The following is a 16,266-nucleotide window of genomic DNA, read 5'->3' on the forward strand; positions in this document are numbered from 1 at the left end:
ACATCACATGGGAAGACTATCCACCAATAGCACATCGAAGTAGGCCGTTTTTTCCTGCCACTGCAAATGGGAATGTGTGTCTGTAATGTCTGAAATTGACTGACTGAGAATGAAACAAGAAAGGCTATTATGGACTCACTTTACCTTCTGAACTATTGCTATTATTAGCCTACTGTAGCATAATCATCACGATTACCTGTGTGTTAGTACTGGTCTGGAACCAAACCCTGCACACCCCGTGGGTGTCCTGTGCAGAACAGTCAATTGAAACATAAAAGCCTGTGTCCTGTGTGGGGGGCTAGTAGCCCACAATAGGACTGAAGAACAAAGGCCTATATGGTTAATGAAGCCCAAGCCATGGTCTATAGGATTATATATGATTAATGAATCCCAAGCCATGGTCAATAGGCCTATATTTGGTTAATGAAGCCCAAGTCATGGGCTATAGGCCTATATATTTTTTTTTTTCCCCCCACCTTTATTTAACCAGGTAGGCCAGTTGAGAACAAGTTCTCATTTACAACTCCGACCTAGCCAAGATAAAGCAAAGCATTGCGACAAAAAACAACACAGTTACACATGGGATAAACAAAAGTACAGTCAATAACAATAGAAAAAAATCTATATAGAGTGTGTGCAAATGGAGTAAGGAGGTAAGGCAATATATAGGCCATAGTAGTGAAGTAATTACAATTTAGCAAATTAACACGAGTGATAGATGTGCAGATGATGATGTGCAAGTAGAAATACTAGTGTGAAAAAAAAGTAAATAAAAACAATATGGGGATGAGGTAGGTAGTTGGATTGGCTATTTACAGATGGGCTGTGTACAGCTGCAGCGATCGGTGAGCTGCTCAGATAGCTGATGCTTAAAGTTAGTGAGGGAGATATAAGTCTCCAACTTCAGCGATTTTTGCAATTCGTTCCAGTCATTGGCAGCAGAGAACTGGAAGGAAAGGCGGCCAAAGGACGTGTTGGCTTTGGGGATGACCAGTGAGATATATCTGCTGGAGCGCGTGCTACGGGTGGGTGTTGTTATGGTGAACAGTGAGCTGAGATAAGGCGGAGCTTTACCTAGAAAATACTTATAGATGACCTGGAGCCAGTGGGTCTGGCGAGGAATATGTAGCGAGGGCCAGCCAACGAGAGCATACAGGTCGCAGTGGTGGGTGGTATATGGGGCTTTGCTGACAAAATGGATGGCACTGTGATAAACTGCATTCAATTTGCTGAGTAGAGTGTTGGAGGCTATTTTGTAAATTACATCGCCGAAGTCGAGGATCGGTAGGATAGTCAGTTTTACGAGGGTATGTTTGGCAGCGTGAGTGAAGGAGGTTTTGTTGCGATATAGGAAGCCGATTCTAGATTTAATTTTGGATTGGAGATGCTTTATATGAGTCTGGAAGGAGAGTTCACAGTCTAGCCAGACACCTAGGTATTTGTAGTTGTCCACATATTCTAAGTCAGAACCGTCCAGAGTAGTGATGCTAGTCGGGAGGGCGGGTGTGGGCAGCGATTGTTTGAAAAGCATGCATTTAGTTTTACTAGCGTTTAAGAGCAGTTGGATGCCACGGAAGGAGTGTTGTATGGCATTGAAGCTTGTTTGTAGGTTTGTTAACACAGTGTCCAAAGAAGGGCCAGATGTATACAGAATGGTGTCGTCTGCGTAGAGGTGGATCAAGGAATCACCCGCCGCAAGAGCGACATCATTGATATATACAGAGAAAAGAGTCGGGTCCGAGAATTGAACACTGTGGTACCACCATAGAGACTGCCAGAGGTCCGGACAACAGCCCCTCCGATTTGACACACTGAACTCTATCTGAAAAGTAGTTAGTGAACCAGGCAAGGCAGTCATTAGAGAAACCAAGGCTGTTGAGTCTGTCGATAAGAATACGGTGATTGACAGAATCGAAAGCCTTGGCCAGGTCGATGAAGACTGCTGCACAGTATTGTCTTTTATTGATGGCAGTTATGATATCGTTTAGTACCTTGAGCGTGGCTGAGGTGCACCCGTGGCCAGCTCGGAAACCGGATTGCACAGCGGAGAAGGTACGGTGGGATTCAAAATGGTCGGTGATCTGTTTATTAACTTGACTTTCAAAGACTTTGGAAAGGCAGGACAGGATGGATATAGGTCTTTAACAGTTTGGGTCTAGAGTGTCACCCCCTTTGAAGAGGGGGATGACTGCGGCAGCTTTCCAATCTTTAGGAATCTCGGACGATACGAAAGAGAGGTTGAACAGACTAGTAACAGGAGTCGCAACAATGGCAGCAGATAATTTTAGAAAGAGAGGGTCCAGATTGTCTAGCCCAGCTGATTTGTACGGGTCCAAGTTTTGCAGCTCTTTCAGGACATCTGCTATCAGGATCTGGCTATATGGTTAATTATGGTTAATGAAGCCCAAGCCGTGGGGTATAGACCTATATGGTTAATGAAGCCCAAGCCATGGGGTATAGGCCTATACGGTTAATGAAGCCCAAGCCATGGGCTATAGGCCTATATGGTTCATGCCTATAGGGACAAGGTCAGAGACCTGGCAGTGGTGCGAGGATAACCACCTCTCCCTCAATGTGATGATGACAAAGGAGATTATTGTGGACTACAGAAAAAGGAGGACCGAGCACGCCCCCATTCTCATCGACAGGGCTGTAGTGGAGCAGGTTGAGAGCTTCAAGTTCCTTGGTGTGCACATCACCAACAAACTATCATGGTCCAAACACACCAAAACAGTTGTGAAGAGGACACGACAACACCTATTCCCCCTCAGGAGATGGAATAGATTTGGTATGGGTCCTCAGATCCTCAAGAAGTTCTACAGCTGCACCATCAAGAACATCCTGACTGGTTGCATCACCGCCTGGTATGGCAACTGCTTGGCCTCGATCGAGACAGTACAGAGGGTAGTGCGTACGGCCCAGTACATCACTGGGGCCAAGCTTCCTGCCATCCAAGACCTCTATACCAGGCAGTGTCACAGGAAGGTCCAAAAAATTGCCAAGGACTCCAGCCACCCTAGTCATAGACTGTTCTCTCTGCTACCGCACAGCAAGCGGTACCGGAGCGCCAAGTCTAGGTCAAAAAGGCTTCTTAACAGCTTCTACCCCCAAGCCATAAGACTCTTGAACAGTTTATCAAATGGCTACCCAGACTATTTGCATTGTCCCCACCAACCCATTTTTACCCAACCCATTACCTAAATTACCTTGACTAACCGGTGCCCCCGCACATTGACTCTGTACCGGAACCCCCTGTATATAGCCTCGCTACTGTTATTTTATTGTTGCTCCTTAATTATTAGTTATATTTATTTCATTTTTTTCTTAACTGCATTGTTGGTTAAGGGCTTGTAAGTAAGCATTTCACTGTAAGGTCTACACCTGTTGTATTCAGCGCATGCAACAAAGATTTGATTTGAAGCCCAAGCCATGCGCTATAGGCCTACTCCATTTCGAAGTAGATCTAGGTAATTTGTCAATTCATCTGATATTGGGGAAATATATTTGGTCAATGTGGTTTCTTTGTGTTGTCTGAAGTATTAGATGGCATAGGTTTATTATTACAGTCTTCCTGACATATCTGACAACCGATTGCCTGCTGTAGGATAGACAGGATGACCCTTTTCTTTCCCCCTGACACACATGATTGTGTACAGGGTTCGGATTACGGGGGGGCTAGAGGGGGCATCAAAACAGGGCCCCCATGAGAATTGAAATATCAATACGGCCCCCCTCAACGATATTGACATCTGGCACCCATAAGACACGTCAGGCACCCCAAGAGTCACTGTGATTCGAACCATGAGTTGATCTGCCAATGCCAGTCAAATAATCCTACAGACAGACAGCAGTACTCCTGTACATGGCTTTTATCACAGCTCCGCTGTCTATGTAAATCGGTGTAATAAAAACATACTTCTTTATCAATCACAAGTGCGAACTTATCAGCAGAGGTCTCCTCCTTTGTGTTCAGCTGTCGTGATGCTTAGTTCCTGACTGACAGCTGTATAGAGCACATGTTGTGAGGTTGATGGCAAACTGATTGTGTATGCGCTCAAATGACACCCTATTCCCTATTTAGTGTACTACTTTTGAACAGGGCCCAAAGGTCATTTGGGACACAGTCACTTTGCAATTGTCAGGCAAAAATACTGACAGTCAGATAGTGAGGTTCAATGCCTTCATGTATGGATCATTGATCTGTGAAATTGCTGAGCCCAGCTCATTCATGATTCAACATGTCAGTGAAATAGAGGGAAGAAGCTTTCATGTATGGGACCTTGGATGGCATCATGGGTAATAGACTACCTCCTCTCAGTCAAATGTCTGTCTATTCATGCACTCCAGTCTGGTGAATGTTCACCCACAGATGGACCTATACTCTACTCTGAGGCACCAGGCTCTGCTTTCCTTGAGTCCAGTTGGTGGAAGGATCATTGTGAAGGACTAGTAATGTCACGTAGGAAAGGACACCATCTGTTGTGAGTTGGCCTAATGGTGACGTAAACCTCAAACCAGAGATGGAAGAGAAAGTGAGACTTCTCACAAGCAAATCTTTTTCTGGTTGGGCGAGGGTGGGTGGGTGGGGGGATAAGTATACCAGAGCCAGCTGATATTCGGCAGTTTCCCACTGAAAACATCCTGTCTTTGTATGTGAGAGTTCCATCTCTCGAGTGAGCATGCCAGAGATTATGGAGGAACCGTGAGAGAGGGAACACACACTTGACCATTTTGTCCAATAGTCAGGGGCACAACTTTCACTGGGGACGGGAGGGACATGCCCCCACAGTTTTGTCATTGGAATATGATACAAAACAAGGCAACGGTATGCTTTTAGACCATGCTGATGCCTCTGAGTGTTGGGTAGGCTGTTTGGAGTGTTTATCCAACTGGATAAAAATAATAATTATGTCCCCCCACTTCTAAAACCAAGTTGCTCCCATGCCAATGGTAAATTGCTTTTATGAGACATCTTCATTATCCACCATCTTTGCCTCAAACCAAGGATTGCCCAGGCATGAGGTCGATTGCATTTGAATTCAGAAACTGAAAACAATTCCTCTGATCCCAATTGCTTATGAATGAGGAGAATTTGAAATTCAGTTTACTTCTTAAATTGAAATGGAATTGACCCCAACCCTAATGCACTAGTATAGTTTTTTTTCCCCCTTTCAGCAACTATCTTGGTGTCTCTCTGTCATATCAGATGTCATCTCTAATGAAGAGGGACAAATCAGATGGATGCAAATATTCTACTGATTCATTGTTTGTAACTGTTCAGTCACGCTCAGCTGTAGGAAGAGACTACTAACTGTTCAGTCACGCTCAGCTGTAGGAAGAGACTACTAACTGTTCAGTCACGCTCAGCTGTAGGAAGAGACTACTAACTGTTCAGTCACGCTCAGCTGTAGGAAGAGACTACTAACTGTTCCACTGTCTGTCAGCTCCTTCTTTGACAACATCACCATCAACAGCCCTGTCAACAAACTACTGAAGCAGTGAGATTCCCTTTCATCTCAATCACCCTTACCATCAAATGCACATCACACTATCAACCACCAGTCAGTGTGTATCGCTGCTCTGTGTTTCTTACATCAGCTTAGCTCTGTGCTGTAGTGTAGAACCATGAATGGCTACTGTAAGAGATGGCATCCCATCATTCCTTGCATGTTTCCTGGGGTTGTGTGTGTGGCTCAGTTGGTAGAGCATGGTGTGTGCAACGCCAGGGTTGTGGGTTCAATTCCCACGGGGGCCAGTACAATTATTATTATTTTTTTTAAATGTATGCATTCACTACTGTAAGTCGCTCTGGATAAGAGCGTCTGCTAAATGACTAAAATGTAAATGTACAAAGCCAATCAATACACATCCTTTAGAACACAATGTGTCAGTATTGCAATACAATTTTACAAACTCATCCTTAAGGCTTAATACATTTTTACACGAGGGCCTAATGCTGGACATGATAGCATTTTTCTGTTATCTAGTTGCTAATAAAACAGATTGATCTTAGAAGTAAACTCACTGATATAGTGGTTCACCACTAGAGGATGCTGTATTATATAGGACTATAATGGCATACCAAGAGGAACTCTTGGATGTAGGATATGCTTTATTTTATAATTGTAAAGAATTCCTTGCAGAAGTTTATTTTTTGCCTTAAATTGGCAGTCATGAGCAATGCACTGCCTGATGTGTAACTATCACAAGAAAGGGCTGAGTTCCTTATTGTAGAAATTCATTATTTGGACAATTTTAACATAGTTAGCACTGAGTGGTCAAATGGGGTAAAGCTTTGAAGTATGAAATAAAATATGTTACAAAGACATTTGTCCCTTGGGACAATGGGACCTATAATTATTTGCATTACAAGTCACTTCTGACCTCCCTTACATTTAAGGTTAGTCATTACCTGCTCTAAACAGCAGGTGGGGATGTTAATCAACATTTTATTAATAAAGCATGATCCCTTGACTTTTGGGATTTCATAACCAAGGACTTTGTCACACATTTTTGGTTGTTCAAACGTGTAGGTTTTTGAATGCATAATAATTTCCCCAAATGCACCCATGTCATTTAGGATTTTTGGTCAGTGGTAATGCGGAAATTAGATTTATCTTGATACTGTATATCCTTTTATTAGACAGATGTCTTTATAATTTGACCATTTCATCGAAGTAAACGTTAACAATTGAAAAACAAACAGACCCAAAAATGATAAAACAAGATTTTATTTTGTAATACCATATATAATGCAAATTGCATATCTTTGGTGAAAATAAACTTTATAAACATTTTTATTAGAGGTTAGCATACAAAAACCAAAAAGTCTGTCTAACAGACATGGCAGACGACTGACGGTTACTGGGTCGGCAGCTTTAGTTAGTTCAATGTGACAAAACGCTTTATCATAGTCAATAAATTGCAACTGAATGAAAAAATAAAAACGCATTATCAATACTCAACACATTTTCAAACAATGAAGCATCCTATGTTTGTAGCTTTGAGTTTAGCATAATCTGTCACTGTGTCAAGTGAACATTATTGGTGACGATACAGACCCCTAGGGTGCCTCATCGTGTTTATTAGTCTGAGGAGTATTTCTGTCTGTAATAAAGCCCTTTTGTGGAGGAAAACTCATTCGGATTGGCTGGGCCTGGCTCCCAGGCTCACCCATGGCTGTACCCTTGTGAAATCCATAGATAAGCCTAATTTATTTATTTTAATTAACTGATTTCCTTATAAACGAACTCAGTAAAAATGCATATTGCATTATTTTTGTTCAGTATAAAAAAACGAACTTACTGAGAGACTCAGGATCATCTTCATGTTGAGTCTGATAAGAGCTTTCTTCTGGCAACAGCATGAACAAGTTACTGGAAGTTGCCCTCAACTATCTAAGTTTAAACACAAGTCCATGGGGTACCAAGACTAACACCAGGGCAACCCTCAGAAATGTGGGTTTTTAGTTTCAGTAAGTGTAGGTGACATCTATGGTGGCAGGATCCTAACATGGAGAGGGGGTGCCAACTAATATCTATGGTCTGACTACTTAGCGCAGTCAGAATATTATCTAAACATAAACAGTACAAATTCAGATACACTTCAACGCCTTTATGATGATTAAATCAACTTTCCCTATCAAGATAGGGAATGCCATCTGAAATGTCTACCTGTGATTCTCTGTACAACATCACTGTTGGCAAAAAAAATGGTTCAGAATCAATGTTAATCAATAGTCTTTTATCCAACAACAAAACATTGGAAAACTTGTCAGTCATGGTTAAATTGAAAAACACCCGCTCGAAAGACAATATACATTGTCAATATACAGTACTTTCTCAGACACACTATAAAACAGTGAAAATAGTGGTCTATGGCAGTAAAATATCATTTAGAAAATAAAACTAAATAAGTCTCAACAGGATTTTCCAGAGGGGAGAGAGGAAGTAACCATTCCACTCACTTCAAATTACCTTTATTTGATAGAAGTTCCTTTCAATAGTCCATTATAAATTAATTATAAATAAATGTAATGGTCACCATTAATTTGTTCTTCGTTTATTCACAGCCAGATAAGACCAGTGTATTCCATGTCCATCTTATTTAGGAGAACTGCAGTTTAGTTCTAAGAACAAAATTCCCATTCAAAGAATACGGTGATTCCCTTTTCAGAACCACCTAAATAAACTGAATATCAGACTAGGTCAGAGTTCTCCTACATTTCCTGTTGGCAGGCTTCTAAAAAACAGGGGCAACAACGTTACTGTCAGTCACAAATGCTGTGAGAAGAGGAAGATGGTTGCAATGGCCTTGGTAGTTCCACTTCTGTGACACAAATTCATGTTTGGCACTGAATACAATCTATACTTACCAACGTGACTTAATTTAACATTATTTCCTGTGATACAACACAAGTGGAAAGCTAACTTGCACTTAAGTTGGCTCATGACAGAGGACAGTACACTGTACTGCAGTGCACCAACTAAAAGCTATTCTAATCATATGGGCATATTGGCATTTTGCTTACTAATGCAGGTTAACACATTCAAGCCCCAAAGAGCACCAGTCTGGCCTCATCACTTCACAAGTTCTGTTTCCACATCCTGTACTTTCCGTCACTGAACTCGATATAATCAAATGGCCCTAAACAAATTACTGTACAGCGGAGAGAAGAGTGGTGCACTTCCTGAATTTGCCCTCCATGTTTCCTTAATGGGGAACAAGACGAAGCAAAGCCTCTTTCTGTCACCACGGTCTGAACTCTGCCACAGGGTCAGCCAACAACATTCAGGAGGGGCAGTAGTACAATAACAGTCTCTCACATTGTCCATCTAACCTCACGACAACATTATTATAACATCTTTGTTTTAACTTCCCTTTGGCCTGAATACAAATATTCGAGTATGTGTGACTAGTATTACATGATTGAAAACTGAGCAGCACATCTGCCAGTGAGTGCCCTCATGCCAAGCGCATTGTCTTGGTATCACTATGGTTACAACATTTGCTTAGTTTCAGCCAGATTAGTCTACACTAAACCTTGCATAGGATAAGATAGAATAGGACAAGACAGGATAGAATATATTAAATGTAATTTCTCAGTTTACACACTAAACACAAATAATTAATGTATGACAGATATAGAGGGGTCAGCAGAGGAAGAGCGATGAAGTGGAGTAGGTTCTAATGCAATGAAGATGTAATTCTGTTTCTCTCAGAGTAGGACTAGAGTGGACTCTTCCAGATCTCGATGTAATTCTGTTTCTCAGAGTAGGACTAGAGTGGACTCTTCCTGATCTCGATGTAATTCTGTTTCTCAGAGTAGGACTAGAGTGGACTCTTCCAGATCTCCATGCAATTCTGTTTCTCTCAGAGTAGGACTAGAGTGGACTCTTCCAGATCTCGATGTAATTCTGTTTCTCAGAGTAGGACTAGAGTGGACTCTTCCTGATCGAGCAGTCGGCCACCTTTATGTTATTCCCCGGCCCACCATGGCAGTAGCAGAGTTCCAACATTCCCTTGGTTACGTTTCCACTCTCTGGTATTAAATCCTGACATGGACCCAGTCCAGCATTCTACTCCGTGTAAGGATGTTTACGATCAGCCGCACTACTTTAATCTGTTGTTTTTAGACAGCAGTAGCGTCATCAACCCAGGAAAAATACCAACAGTGAAAAATAATATAAAAAGTGGTTTAAGTTATTGCATCTCTCTTTGGAAGATATTCCAGACCAAGGTTGTCACCTATCAAAAAATAGTGGTATCTTCAGCACGGAGAAAGTGACTTCAACATGAGGAGAGGTTAGTTTGTTAGACATGCACTCATTCTCTTAGAAATAGGTTCACTTGGAAGAGGATACAGGTTGAGGAAGCATGCAATGCTTTGAGTTATAAAAACTTTCAGCCTTTTCCCCGTCTTTCATCCCCCAAAACATTATTTGATAAGTGAAGATCTGCAGCGAAGCCATCAGAAACAAGCAGTTTTGTGATGGTTCTTCTCAGTAGTCCTCAAACACCCCAGTTTTACCCTGACCCACCCACCTGATACACCCCAGTTACAAAAGTCTCAATATGGCTTTGTTCTCCTGTGTCAATGATACTATTGCCATTTGTTGTGTTGGATAGTGAGGGATATCCCATCTCATCATGTGTCAAACCAAAAACAGGCTTAAAAATCAGCAACCAGAAAAGGAGGAGGCACAACCAAGACCAAGGGGCCTCCATCGTCAACCAAGACCACGTGATCAGATCAGGGGTCAGGGGTTACAGGGGCAGAAGTCTGACGACAAGGGCAGGAAAGTATGACAACCTCATTTCCTGTTCAGTTTTTTGCTCTTGGCACTGCGTTTGTTAAGGTCCATGGAGGTACGGATCCCAGCCAGGTGGAGCAGAGACCCGGCCGCCTCCTTCAGCTCCTCATCCAGCTCTGGGTTGACTGTCAGCTCCCTACGGGCCCTCTTACCCGCCGGGTGCTTCACCGAAGAGGAGGAGCGGCGAGGAGCAGGCCGGGGGCGGCCGCCTCTCTCGTCCCGGTCCCCGAGGTCGGAGTCGTCCTCGTCACTATGGAAACCCTCACTGCCGGCGCGGCATGTACGGGGCCTGTGGCGGGCATGGCCGGGGGAGGGGCCTCCATCGTCGAGGGAGGAGGAAGAGGAGGAGGAGGAGCGGGAGGAGCAGCGCTGCAGGGCCATACTGCTGTAGTTGTGGTCCTGGTTAGGATCGCTGCTCACCAGGACCAAGTCTGGCTGGGTCAGGTCCAGGGGACTCTCTGGATCACCTGGGACAGGGAGGGAAAGAAGAGAGGAGAGGGGGAGAGCGAGATTTAGAGGGAGGAGAACATCCTGACACTAAAGAAAGAGCGTTTCAGGATGCAACAGGGCAGTAGGAGTAGGTTGTGATAAAGACAAACGTTTTTTTAATCAAATAAGCGGCGGGCTAGGCAGTGTCTCTGTTCAGCAGACAACAGTAATTAACATTCATAACAATTGATGGCAACAGCAGTGGCAGAAGTGTCTAGTCGAATGAACACCATGAGAAGACATGGGAGAAAATACAACAAATCAAATTTTATTGGTCACATACACATGGTTAGCAGATGTTAATGCGAGTGTAGCGAAATGCTTGTGCTTCTAGTTCCAACAATGCAGTAATATCTAACAAGTAATCTAACAAATTCACAACAGCTACCTTATACACACACGTAAATGGATGAATAAGAATATGTACATATAAATATATGGATGAGCAATGGCCGTGCAGCATACGCAAGATGCAGTAGATGGTATAGAATACAGTATATACATATGAGATGAGTAATGTAGGATATGTAGACATTATTAAAGTGGCGTTATTTAAAGTGACACCTTTATTAAATACATTTATTGAAGAAGTGGCCAGAGATTTGAGTCTGTTAGTGATGGCTGTTTAACAGGTCTTGAGATAGAAGCTGTTTTTCAGTCTCTTGGTCCCAGCTTTGATGCATCTGTACTGACCTCGCCTTCTGGAAGATTCTGGGGTGAACAGGCAGTGGCGCGGGTGGTTATAGTCCTTTATTATCTTTTTTTGCCTTCCTGTGACATCGGGTGCTGTAGGTGTCCTGGAGGGCAGGTAGTTTGCCCCCGGTGATGCGTTGTGCAGACCGCACCACCCTCTGGTGAGCCTTGTGGTTTAGGGCGGCACAGTTGCCGTACCTGGCAGTGATACAGCCCCGACAGGATGCTCTCAATTGTGCATCTGTTAAAGTTTGAGCGTTAGGTGACAAGCCAAATTTCTTCAGCCTCCAGAGGTTAAAGAGGCACTGTTGCGCCTTCTTCACCACACTGTGTGAGTGGACCATTTCAGTTTGTCCGTGATGTGTACACCGAGGAACTTCACTTTCCACCTTGTCCACTACTGTCCCGTCGATGTGGATGGGGGGGCTGCTCCCTCTGCTGTTTCCTGAAGTCCACGATCATCTCCTTTGTTTTGTTGACGTTGAGTGAGAGGTTTTCCTGACACCACACTGATGGCCCTCACCTCCTTCCCTGTAGGCCGTCTTGTCGTTGTTGGTAATCAAGCCTACTACTGTAGTGTCGTCTGCAAACTTGATGATTGAGTTGGAGGTGTTCATGGCCACGCAGTACAGGAGAAGGCTGAGAACGCTCCCTTGTGGGGCCCCAGAGTTGAGGATTAGCGGGATGGAGATGTTGTTTCCTACCCTCACCACCGGGGGGCGGCCCGCCAGAAAGTCCAGGACCCAGTTGCACAGGGCGGGGTCGAGACCCTGGGTCTCGAGCTTAATGACGAGTTTGGAGGGTACTATGGTGTTGAATGCTGAGCTGTAGTCAATGAACAGCATTCTTACATAGATATTCCTCTTGTCCAGATGGGATTGTGCAGGGTGATGGCGATTGCGTCGTCAGTGGACCTATTGGGGCGGTAAGCAAATTGAAGTGGGTCTAGGTTGGAGGTGATATGATCCTTGACTAGTCTCTCGAAGCACTTCAAGATGACGGAAGTGAGTGCTACGGGGCAAGTCATTTAGTTAAGTTACCTTAGCTTTCTTGGGAACAGGAACAATGGTGGCCATCTTGAAGAATGTGGGCACAGCAGACTGGGATAGGGATTGATTATGTCCGTAAACACACCAGCCAGCTGGTCTGCGCATGCTCTGAGGACGCGGCTAGGGATGCCGTCTGGGCCGGCAGCCTCGCGAGGGTTAACACGTTTAAATGTTTTTCTCACGTTGGCCACGGTGAAGGAGAGCCCACAGGCTTTGGTAGCGGGCCGTGTCAGTGGCAATGTATTGTCTTCAAAGCGAGCAAATAAGTTGTTTAATTTGTCTGGGAGCAAGACGTCGATGTCCATGACGGGGCTGGTTTTCTTTTTGTAATCCGTGATTGACTGTAGACCCTGCCACATACGTCTCGGGTTTGAGCCGTTGAATTGCGACTCTACTTTGTCTCTATACTGACGCTTTGCTTGTTTGATTGCCTTGCGGAGGGAATAGCTTCACTGTTTGTATTCGGTCATGTTTCCAGTCGCCTTGCCAAGCAGTGGTTTGCGCTTTCAGTTTTGCGCAAATGCTGCCATCAATCCACGGTTTCTGGCTAGGGAAGGCTTTAATAGCCACAGTGGGTACAACATCACCGATGCACTTGCTAATAAACTCGCACACCGAGTCATGTTATACGTCAATGTTGTTGTCGGAGGCTACCTGGAACATATCCCAGTCCACGTGATCGAAGCAATCTTGAAGCGTGGAATCCGATTGGTCAGACCAGTGTTGGATAGACCATACACGGGCGTTTCCTGTTTTAAGTTCTGTCTATAGGCTGGGAGCAACAAAATGGAGTCATTGTTAGATTTGCCTAAGGGAGGGCTTTATATGCGTCGTGGAAGTTAGAGTAGCAATGATCTAGAATGCTACCAGCTCGTGTCACGCATTCGATATGTTGATAGAATTTAGGAAGCGTTGTTCTCAGATTAGCTTTGTTAAAATCCCCAGCTACAATAAATACAGCCTCAGGATGTATGGTTTCCAGTTTACATAGAGTCCAGTGAAGTTATTTCAGGGCCGTCGAGGTATCTGCTTTGGGGGAATATACATGGATGTGACTATAATCGAAGAGAATTCTCTTGGTAGATAATGCGGTCGGCATTTGATTGTAAGGAATTCAAGGTCAGGTGAACAAAAGGACTTGAGTTCCTGTATGTTGTTATGATTACACCATGAGTCGTTAATCATAAGGCATACATCCCTGCCCTTCTTACCAGAGAGATGTTTGTTTCTGTCGGCGCGATGCGTGAAGAAACTGGGTGGCTGTACCGACCCTGACAACATATCCTGAGTGAGCCATGTTTCCGTGAAACAGAGAATGTTACAATCTCTGAAAGGCAATTTGTGCCCTAATTTCATCCACCTTGTTGTCTGGACATTGGCGAGTAATATGCTCGGAAGCGGTGGATGGTGTGCTCTCCTTCTAAGTCTTCCGGTTATTCACAGGAATGGAATTCTATATGCAACCTTGTCTGGCTTAGAATGACAATATGTGAGTGGGACTTCAACTGTGCTTTGAGTGCATATATGAATCAATGGAGAGACAAGGATGTGTGTTACAAGGGTGGATAGATGCTGAGTGAGGGATGCAAAAGCAACAAAAAGAAAGATGAAAGTGTGAAAACGGTTGGGTGACACACAGAGAGACAGAGAAAGATTCCACAGTGTGCCATCACAGCAGTAAGATTTGTGACCTGTTGCCACAAGAAAAGGGCAACCAGTGAAGAACAAACACCATTGTAAATACCACACATATTTATGTTTATTTATTTTCCCTTTTGTCCTATTTGCACATCCTTACACCGTATGTAGACATAATGACATTTGAAATGTCTTTATTCTTTTTGGAACTTCTGTGAGTGTAATGTTTACTCTTAATAAACAAAAGTGAAACAAACAATAACAATTATCTACTTCACTTGCTTTGACAATGTTAACATGTGTTTCCCATGCCGATAAAGCCCTTAAACTGAGAGAGAAGTAGTTAGGTGTAGAGAGAGAGAGAGAAGGGGGTTGAGTAGTAGTTAAAAGGTGTAGACAGAGAGAGAAGTGGAAGAGACATGGTGTGGGGTGGAGTCTCTTACATGGATTGGCGTGGTGATGGCCAGGGGCGGCGTTTAAGAGCATCATGGCAGTGGCAGCATCTATGTCAGACTCTGGAAGAGGAGAGAACATGCATGGAGGTCAGTGAAATAGCCAGTGTGTGTGTGTGTGGCCAGTCAAGGAGGGGCTAGAGGGACGTTTCCTAGCTCTCGCCATACCACACTTCAGGTTCTCTAAATGACTTCTAATCACCGAGAGGATTGGAGAATTATCAGCAGGGCATCTGTAGTCAAGGTTACCAAACAAGAGGCTAGGGGGGAGAAAGAAGAGGATTCAGATCAGAATAATCTACATTGAGGCCTCTGGTTTGAAATCAAACGATGACTAAAATGACAATTAACCCTTTAGACCCCAATAGAATTCTAGAAGGCTGCTGTAGATTACTGAGTTCAAGATAAAGCAACGTAAAACACCAAATAATGCATGCAGAGCAGAATTAGGCCGATACCTGCTAATTATCAAAATTCTACAACTACTTCTCTCTCTAGGTGGTTGTAGAATTTAATGTCTCTTTTCTAGATGTTGATAATTAGCGGGTATTGGCCTAATTCTGCTCTGCATGCATTATTTGGTGTTTTACGTTGTACACAGAGGATATTTTTGCAGAATTCTGCATGCAGAGTCTCAATTTGGTGTTTGTCCCATTTTGTGAATTCTTGGTTGGTGAGCGGACCCCAGACCTCACAACCATAAAGGGCAATGGGTTCTAAAAACTGATTCAAGTATTTTTTAGCCAGATCCTAATTGGTATGTCGAATTTTATGTTCCTTTCGATGGCATAGGCCCTTCTTGCCTTGTCTCTTAGCTCGTTCACCTCTCCGTCTCTTTCTCTAATGTTAGCTGATTAGTTACAAAGCTGGGACAGTTTCCAAATTAATTGCATCAGGGAAACAGGACAAAACAAGCAACTTGTTAGCTGGCTATGTAAACGTATATCCAACTCATCAAATGAGCTCCACTGCGCTGGCATCCACTACCCTAACACGACCGCTAAGCTGTCAAATAATAGGAAAATGAGGCAATGTCAACCTAACAAACCATAACCTAAACCCAACAGATAAACAAAAACTACTCTAGCCAACATTTCAGTGGCTAGTTAGCTGGTTGTCTGTATGGCTAGCTCATGAAAATGACAGCTGAGGTTGACGCTTTGTGAGCGCTGCCAAAATGTACCACTACACAACTTTTCTTGTCTGACAGACTAACTAGTTAGCTAGCTATAGCAAGCAGCTTGGGCTTTCTCCATATGAATTACAACAAAACAACCAACTAGTTAGCAGAATATATACAGCTAAACACTGCAACTATCCATGAGACAGAGCAATCATTCGAGCTTCACCGCTGATGTGCTTGCCTGTACCAACCAAGTTAAAATGATATGACAGGACTTTCACAGCATCAAACATTGACTGCACCAAACATATATCTGTCGTTGACTTATTTCACTCACCTTGACATCTGGTTGATGACAGCCACGCAAATACGACAACAGGTTGTTAGCAAGTACATTTTGCGATATTGACACAGATAATATTGTTAGAAAAACAAGACTATTCACGGCCGCTATAGTAACTTAAAGAAAGGCCTTCGATGGCCGCTATGGATTCAAATTATTAAAGATG

The 16,266-nt window shown here is 43.5% G+C and overlaps 1 protein-coding gene across 2 annotated transcripts in view; it reads right to left on the reverse strand.

The window, feature by feature from the left end:
• Nucleotides 1-6,715: 6,715 nt before the first annotated feature.
• LOC106611131 (forkhead box protein N2) overlaps nt 6,716-16,266 on the reverse strand; it is a 57,085-nt gene continuing 47,534 nt past the window's right edge. For both annotated transcript variants that reach the window (XM_082978390.1, XM_082978393.1), the window contains exons 4-5: nt 14,626-14,697; nt 6,716-10,780 (exon numbers count right to left, since the gene is read on the reverse strand). In XM_082978390.1, coding sequence (XP_082834516.1) covers nt 10,314-10,780; nt 14,626-14,697 — 539 coding nt within the window. In that variant the 3' untranslated portion in view covers nt 6,716-10,313. The remainder of the gene's footprint in view (nt 10,781-14,625; nt 14,698-16,266) is intronic.

Source organism: Salmo salar, chromosome 01 (assembly GCF_965601325.2).
Source record: "Salmo salar chromosome 01, fSalSal1, whole genome shotgun sequence".
Lineage (NCBI taxonomy): Eukaryota > Metazoa > Chordata > Actinopteri > Salmoniformes > Salmonidae > Salmo > Salmo salar.